This window comes from Coregonus lavaretus, assembly GCF_964263955.1.
Source record: "Coregonus lavaretus genome assembly, contig: HAP1_SCAFFOLD_608, whole genome shotgun sequence".
Classification (NCBI taxonomy): domain Eukaryota; kingdom Metazoa; phylum Chordata; class Actinopteri; order Salmoniformes; family Salmonidae; genus Coregonus; species Coregonus lavaretus.
Window position 1 is genome coordinate 67,944 of NW_028166833.1, and position 8,989 is coordinate 76,932.

At 45.2% G+C, this 8,989-nt stretch overlaps 1 protein-coding gene across 1 annotated transcript in view; it reads right to left on the minus strand.

Moving 5' to 3' along the window:
• LOC311114232 (serine/threonine-protein kinase B-raf-like) overlaps positions 1 to 3,469 on the minus strand; it is a 61,672-nt gene extending 58,203 nt beyond the window's left edge. Inside the window, exon 1 of the mRNA XM_084189495.1 lies at positions 3,248 to 3,469. Within this exon, the coding sequence (XP_084045621.1) occupies positions 3,248 to 3,403 (156 nt within the window). The 5' untranslated portion in view covers positions 3,404 to 3,469. The remainder of the gene's footprint in view (positions 1 to 3,247) is intronic.
• Positions 3,470 to 8,989: the final 5,520 nt, after the last annotated feature.

An 8,989-nucleotide genomic window follows, 5' to 3' on the forward strand; every position in this document is an offset into this window, starting at 1 on the left:
AGCTATGAGATCGAAGGAATTGTCCGTAGAGCTCCGAGACAGGATTGTGTCAAGGCACAGATCTGGGGAAGGGTAGAAAAAAATGTCTGCAGCATTTAAGTTCCCCAAGAACACAGTGGCCTCAATCATTCTTAAATGGAAGAAGTTTGGAACCACCAAGACTCTTCCTAGAGCTGGCCGCCCGGCCAAACTGAGCAATCAGGGGAGAAGGGCCTTGGTTAGGGAGGTGGCCAAGAACCCGATGGTCACTCTGACAGAGCTCAAGAGTTCCTCTGTGGAGATGGGAGAACCTTCCAGAAGAACAACCATCTCTGCAGCACTCCACCAATCAGGTCTTTATGGTAGAGTGGCCAGACGGAAGCCACTCCTCAGTAAAAGGCACATGACATCCCACTTGGAGTTTGCCAAAAGGCACCTAAAGACTCTCAGACCATGAGAAACAAGATTCTCTGGTCTGATGAAACCAAGATTAAACTCTTTGGCCTGAATGCCAAGCGTCACGTCTGGAGGAAACCTGGCACCATCCAGTGAAGCATGGTGGTGGCAGCCTCATGCTGTGGGGATGTTTTTCAGTGGCAGGGACTGGGAGACTAGTCAGGATCGAGGGAAAGATGAACGGAGCAACGTACAGAGAGATCCTTGATGAAAACCTGCTCCAGAGCGCTCAGGACCTCAGACTGGGGTGAAGATTCACCTTCCAACAGGACAACGACCCTAAGCACACAGCCAAGACAACGCAGCAGTGGCTTCGGGACAAGTCTCTGAATGTCCTTGAGTGGCCCAGCCAGAATTCGGACTTGAACCTGATCGAACCTCTCTGGAGAGACCTGAAAACAGCTGGGCAGAGACGCTCCCCATCCAACCTGACAGAGCTTGAGAGGATCTGCAGAGAAGAATGGGAGAAACTCTCCAAATACAGGTGTGCCAAGCTTGTAGTGTCATACCCAAGAAGACTCGAGGCTGTAATCGCTGCCAAAGGTGCTTCAACAAAGTACTGAGTAAAGGGTCTGAATACTTATGTAAACGTGATATATTTTTTAAAATTATTATTAATTAGCAAAAATGTCTACAAAAAATGTTTTTGCTTTGTCATTATGGGGTATTGTGTGTAGATTAATTAGAGGGGGGAAAACGATTTAATCAATTTTAGAATAAGGCTGTAACGTAACAAAATGTGGAAAAAGTAAAGGGGTCTGAATACTTTGAATACTTCCCCAAGGCACTGTACATAGCTAGGTCTCTACCAATTGTTTTGTCCCAAAAACTGATGGCGTTAAATAGCAAATGTGACTAGTCTGGTCTTGGCACGTTCGCTCTAGCCAACAGCTAGAAACACTTCTGTTTTTTATTTCTACCTGGTAGTTAATTGTATAATATAATAATATTATATATATATAATATATTAATGTATAATAATAGTTTACTGTATTGGGCATGTGACTTGCGATCAAAAATAATATAATTCAAATTCAATTACATTCTCTGATTCTATGATCATTAAAGAGATTCTCCGGTACTTTTGAGCCAGTAGTTCTGAAAGTAGCACTCACTAGCCAATAGTGGTCCTCGAAAATTGCGTACTACGTCACATATGTACATATATACGTGCACCACGTCACTGCTCTCTCTCACTCTGCTGTGTCTGCATCTTGCTAGCTGTAACTCAAATAGCGAGGGGCTGAAGCTCATTGGCTAGAACTCGAATTGCTAGGGGTCTAGCCCACGTGTGGGGGGGGGGGGATATGGCGCAGCACAGCTTCCAGAAATACTGTCGCTTTCAAACTAGGGATTCCGTGGCTAATTGAGGTAAAACAGTAATTCTGCTCATAGATTATGCATGTGTGAACTACACATTGACACATCCAGCCCAAAGCCGGAGGTTTAAAAAATACTTAGTAGTCGCCAACATGTCTAACTGTTCTATTTGCATTCTGTTGACAGCTGAATGGGGGCCAATATTATTCAGTCAGCTTGGAAGATATCCTGAAGATTTGCAGACATCCCCGCTGATTAAAATTTTAAAACAGACAATAAAATATATTGTATTTATTGAGAAGGCATACAATAACATCAGTCAAGCACTTTTGGGAAGGGGAAAGTTGAGCTACCTGAGTATACCTTTAAAAATCTGACTAATTAGGCCCACTAATTGATCTAATTACCTGGATCCTAGGTGAATTGGCTTATGAGTTCTACTGTAACCAGAGTAACCACTAGTTTCAACAGCAGGTTAGTCAAGGTCCCAAAGTAAAGCTGCCAGGGAATTGATTGAGGATTTCGGTTTGGCTCTTTGCACCACTTACAGATTTTCTATATAACTGAAAGATACAATCTGATGCAAATTGTGATTTTGGCATCATTTTATCTTATTGGATAAGCCTGATATTTGTCACCCACAAAACAGACCTTCTGACTGTTGCGTGATGTTCTTCATTTTAATTTCATGTCTTAGATACAGGCCTGCTTGCACTGAACGCACAAATATTTTGAAAATAACTGTTGGATAATATGGTTCAACTTTACAACAATCTACCGTTAGCTAGGACCATATCATTTGAGCCATGATGATGGGGTTAGAGGCCTAGCCAGTGTATTACAACAATACGTGCGCTAATAATCCTGCATTATTTCTCATGAACCTCCATATCAATGATTTATATATTGGCAAATAAATAATGTGCCTTTTATCAACCAAAACAAAGCCGATCTTTGCACCGACATATCAGCTCCCGTCGACAGCCCACGGTGGGGTTCTCTGCATCGAATTGACGAAAACCATAAATCCCTGATGAATGGTTTATAAATATAACTAAGTTTGTCAGTTAGTTATATCGATATAAAACGATGCATGATCATCCCGCCCGCGGTAGTACGTTGAAGCCAGCCGGTGCCAGCTATCTAGATGCAGCCGCAGAGAACGAGAGACCTGCTGGGAAAAAAAAACTCGAAAAGCAAATGAAATATAGGCAGGCCTGAAATAAACATTGCCGTCAGCGGACTATAATAACTTGATCAATGTAGTCTAACGCAAAATGCACCTTAAGGAAAACGGCAAATGCAAAGAGTACGAAGGGCACGGTAGTGATGGAAATCATTTCCATTTTAGTGCATCATCTCGCCCCCTGCAATGCATCCCCACGATCCATATTACAGCCGGTGTTTCCTGAAGATCCCCATCCAGCAACCTCCACTCGGTACCCCCGTCTCGCCGTGCCCAGCTTCACCCCCGTCCCCCCCCGGTCCATACCTCCTCGTCCTGCGGACATTCCGGGATTCCCACCGAACAGGCCGGGTCCAGGCAGGCTCCCAGCTCGTCCAGTCCCCGCTCCCGCTCCGGGTCTCGGTCCATCGTGTCACCGTTGAAGACGGGCGGTGGGGACTCGGCGTTGCTCAACGCCGCCATTTTAAACTGCGAGCAACTGAGTGGAAAAGAATCGAGGAGAGGAGACAGGAGGGGGAGACAGATTCAACTCATGTAGCTGGCTAGTAGTAAAGCACTGGGATGTGATGGTTTTGGGGGTGAACGGGGGAATTAGGGTACCACTTTCCTTCGTTCTGTGTCAGTGACTATTTCTGTTGTTTTATTATGTCAATAACGACTATTTGTTTCGTTAAAGTGACACCAGCTGATTTTGCTTACTGATTAGTAGCTGGTCTAATTACAACGGCATTAAATGCACCTGCAAAATACAATAAAAAATACAAAAACATTACCACAAAAAAATGTATACCCTTTGTAGGTCTCCCACCATACACACCAAACAGTAGCTAAGAGTTTCATCTTTAGCTCAACCAGAGAGGAAGAGGCGAAGCAACAGGGGTATTTCTGGCCCAATATCTGTCTCCTCCAGCAGGCGGCGTTTTTGTATGGAGGTCAAAGAGAGTAACCTGAAATAATGATAACGACTGTCGAATTTGGTCAACAAAAAGTGTAATGGCTTATTTGCTACGTGAGGCTTATTTGATCGAATACGCGTTTTCGTAATGTTTAGGTTGTTACGAGTGTACCGATATAAGGAGGACATGTGACATCCCGTCAAACTTTGAGGAAACAACTTTATATCGGAGTTGTACCTGATCTTGACAGTCTATTCATGAGGCTAGCATAGCATCCATTTAATACAGGCGGTTGACGTCAACACCCCTCATCGAATATTCAACTAAATATTCAAATGACCAGACGTATGTACCAAGCCAAAGCGAGGTGGGAGCAACAATTCCCATTGTTATGGTGGAGACATGGGTATCTCTTCTTTATATCTAAATCTCTGGGTAAACCAAACTGCAGGTTAATCAGTAGGCATGTCAACCCTGCCAATTATACTGAATAAAAATATAAAAACGCAACATGCAACAATTAACGATTTTACTGAGTTACAGTTCATGTAAGGAAATCAGTCAATTTAAATAAATAAATTAGGCCCTAATCTATGGATTTCACATGACTGGGAATACAGATATGCATCTGTTGGTCACAGATACCTTTAAAAAAAGGTAGGGGTGTGGATCAGAAAACACAGTCAGTATGTGACCACCATTTGCCTCATGCAGCGCGACACATCTCCTTCGCATAGAGTTGATCAGGCTGTTGATTGTGGCCTGTGGAATGTTGTCCCTCTCCTCTTCAATGGCTGTGTGATGTTGCTGGATATTGGCAGGAACTGGAACACGCTGTCATACACGTCGATCCAGAGCATCCCAAACATGCTCAATGGGTGACATGTCTGGTGAGTATGCAGGCCATGGAAGAACTGGGGCATTTTCAGCTTCCAGGAATTGTGTACAGATCCTTGCGACATGGGGCCGTGCATTATCATGCTGAAACATGAGGTGATGGCGGCGGATGAATGGCGCGACAATGGGCCTCAGGATTTTGTCACGGAATCTCTGTGCATTCAAATTGCCATCGATAAAATGCAATTGTGTTCGTTGTCTGTAGTTTATGCCTCCCTATACCATAACCCCACTGCCGCCTTGGGGCACTCTGTTCACAACGTTGACATCAGCTAACCGCTCGCACACACGACGCCATACATGTGGTTGTGAGGACGGTTGGACGTACTGCCAAATTCTCTAAAACGACATTGAAGGCGGCCTATGGTAGAGAAATGAGCATTAATTTCTCTGGCAACAGCTCTGGCCGACATTCCTGCAGTCAGCATGCCAATTGCACGCTCCCTCGAAACTTAAGACATCTGTGGCATTGTGTTGTGTGACAAAACTGCACATTTTAGTGGCCTTTTATTGTCCCCAGCACAAGGTGCACCCGTGTAGTGATCATGCTGTTTAATCAGCTTCTTGATATGCCACTCCTGTCAGGTGGATGGATTATCTTGGCAAAGGAGAAATGCTCACTAACAGGGATGTAAACAAATTAGCGCCTAAAATGAGAGAAATACGCTTTTTGTGCGTATAGAACATTATTTGGGATCTTTTATTTCAGCTCATGGAACCAACATGAGCTGCGTTTATATTTTTGTTCAGTGTACAAAGGCCTCCTATCTCCTCATTTCTCTCCTTCGACCCTACGACACACCATTCTGAGTGCACACCAGGGGGGGACATAATCAAAAAACGTCTTACAAACCCTACATCCATGGACTGAAACCTATCATTTGTGTTATGTTAAATGTATTCTCGTTGGATAGACTAATCGAGCAACTGAACAAATCACGCAAGATTTTAGTTCTGGGTTAACTGAGATGGGAGTTGAATGAGTGTTCTGGCCTCATGGTGAGCAACCAGAAGAGAAGTGAGGTGGTGGGGTCAGCGCTCTGGGGCGGAGGATATGACAGAGAGAGGAAGATATAGAGAGAGAGAGAGAGACGGAGAGAGAGACAGAGAGAGAGACACAGAGAGAGAGACGGAGCGAAAGACACAGAGAGACAGAGAGAGACACATAGAGAGAGAGACGGAGAGAGAGAGAGAGACACAGAGAGAGAGAGAGAGAGAGAGAGAGAGAGAGAGACAGAGAGAGAGAGAGAGACAGAGAGAGAGAGAGACAGAGAGAGAGAGACAGAGAGAGAGAGAGAGAGAGAGAGAGAGAGAGAGAGAGAGAGAGAGAGAGAGAGAGACAGAGAGAGAGAGAGAGAGAGAGAGAGAGAGAGAGAGAGAGACAGAGAGAGAGACAGAGAGAGAGACAGAGGGAGGAGCCCAGTAATATCAGTGTGTGATTCCCAAATACCATCATATTCCCTTTATAGAAAAGTAGTTCACGATAGAGGGAAGCATTTTGGGACACAACCAACCAGTCAGTGAATGGACAGGAGCCACTAGACCAGCCCACACGTATCAGGGTGGTCTGAACACATATGGCTTTATGAACGGTGTGTAGCAGCGGCAGCGTTAAAGATATCCACGTATCAGGGTGGTCTGAACACATATGGCTTCATGAACGGTGTGTAGCAGCAGCAGCGTTAAAGATATCCACGTATCAGGGTGGTCTGAACACATATGGCTTTATGAACGGTGTGTAGCAGCAGCAGCGTTAAAGATATCCACGTATCAGGGTGGTCTGAACACATATGGCTTTATGAACGGTGTGTAGCAGCAGCAGCGTTAAAGATATCCACGTATCAGGGTGGTCTGAACACATATGGCTTTATGAACGGTGTGTAGCAGAGCAGCAGCGTTAAAGATATCCACGTATCAGGGTGGTCTGAACACATATGGCTTTATGAACGGTGTGTAGCAGCAGCAGCAGCGTTAAAGATATCCACGTATCAGCGTGGTCTGAACACATATGGCTTTATGAACGGTGTGTAGCAGCAGCAGCGTTAAAGATATCCACGTATCAGGGTGGTCTGAACACATATGGCTTTATGAACGGTGTGTAGCAGCAGCAGCGTTAAAGATATCCACGTATCAGGGTGGTCTGAACACATATGGCTTTATGAACGGTGTGTAGCAGCAGCAGCGTTAAAGATATCCACGTATCAGGGTGGTCTGAACACATATGGCTTCATGAACGGTGTGTAGCAGCAGCAGCGTTAAAGATATCCACGTATCAGGGTGGTCTGAACACATATGGCTTTATGAACGGTGTGTAGCAGCAGCAGCGTTAAAGATATCCACGTATCAGGGTGGTCTGAACACATATGGCTTTATGAACGGTGTGTAGCAGCAGCAGCGTTAAAGATATCCACGTATCAGGGTGGTCTGAACACATATGGCTTTATGAACGGTGTGTAGCAGCAGCAGCGTTAAAGATATCCACGTATCAGGGTGGTCTGAACACATATGGCTTCATGAACGGTGTGTAGCAGCAGCAGCGTTAAAGATATCCACGTATCAGGGTGGTCTGAACACATATGGCTTTATGAACGGTGTGTAGCAGCAGCAGCGTTAAAGATATCCACGTATCAGGGTGGTCTGAAGACATATGGCTTTATGAACGGTGTGTAGCAGCAGCAGCGTTAAAGATATCCACGTATCAGGGTGGTCTGAACACATATGGCTTTATGAACGGTGTGTAGCAGCAGCAGCGTTAAAGATATCCACGTATCAGGGTGGTCTGAACACATATGGCTTCATGAACGGTGTGTAGCAGCAGCAGCGTTAAAGATATCCACGTATCAGGGTGGTCTGAACACATATGGCTTTATGAACGGTGTGTAGCAGCAGCAGCAGCGTTAAAGATATCCACGTATCAGGGTGGTCTGAACACATATGGCTTCATGAACGGTGTGTAGCAGCAGCAGCGTTAAAGATATCCACGTATCAGGGTGGTCTGAACACATATGGCTTCATGAACGGTGTGTAGCAGCAGCAGCGTTAAAGATATCCACGTATCAGGGTGGTCTGAACACATATGGCTTTATGAACGGTGTGTAGCAGCGGCAGCGTTAAAGATATCCACGTATCAGGGTGGTCTGAACACATATGGCTTTATGAACGGTGTGTAGCAGCGGCAGCGTTAAAGATATCCACGTATCAGGGTGGTCTGAACACATATGGCTTTATGAACGGTGTGTAGCAGCGGCAGCGTTAAAGATATCCACGTATCAGGGTGGTCTGAACACATATGGCTTTATGAACGGTGTGTAGCAGCAGCAGCGTTAAAGATATCCACGTATCAGGGTGGTCTGGACACATATGGCTTTATGAACGGTGTGTAGCAGCAGCAGCGTTAAAGATATCCACGTATCAGGGTGGTCTGAACACATATGGCTTTATGAACGGTGTGTAGCAGCAGCAGCGTTAAAGATATCCACGTATCAGGGTGGTCTGAACACATATGGCTTTATGAACGGTGTGTAGCAGCAGCAGCGTTAAAGATATCCACGTATCAGGGTGGTCTGAACACATATGGCTTTATGAACGGTGTGTAGCAGCAGCAGCGTTAAAGATATCCACGTATTGAGTGACATCCAAATCCAACCACCCTCTGGGACTTTGTTTTCCAAAAGTTATCAGAGTTTCGCCTGGCAGATAGGATTAAATGCAAAGAAATAGAATGACTTGCACAGGAGCCCCCATTCAAGTCAATGAGTCGTCAATTTCTACGCATTCCTACCCGATCGGCAAAATCCAGATAGATTTTACATTTTAGTCATTTAGCAGACGCTCTTATCCAGAGTGACTTATAGTTAGTGAGTGCATACATTATTTTTTTTATACTGGCCCCCCGTGGGAATCGAACCCACAACCCCTGGCGTTGCAAACGCCATGCTCTACCAACTGAGCTACATCCCTGCCGGCCATTCCCTCCCCTACCCTGGACGACGCTGGGCCAAATTGTGCACCGCCCCATGGGTCTCCCGGTCGCAGCCGGCTACGATAGAGCCTGGATTCGAACCAGGATCTCTTTGAAATACTGGGCCCTGGGCATCAATTCATAAAGGGATCAGGTCAGTACAGGTTTTGAATGGGATCAGTACAGGTTTCCTGTAGTTACACTAATTATCTAGTAACAACATTGTATAACACATAGTAATTGCATTGCAATACACCAGTCACAAAATGGATAGTGTCCTCCTACACATTTAAG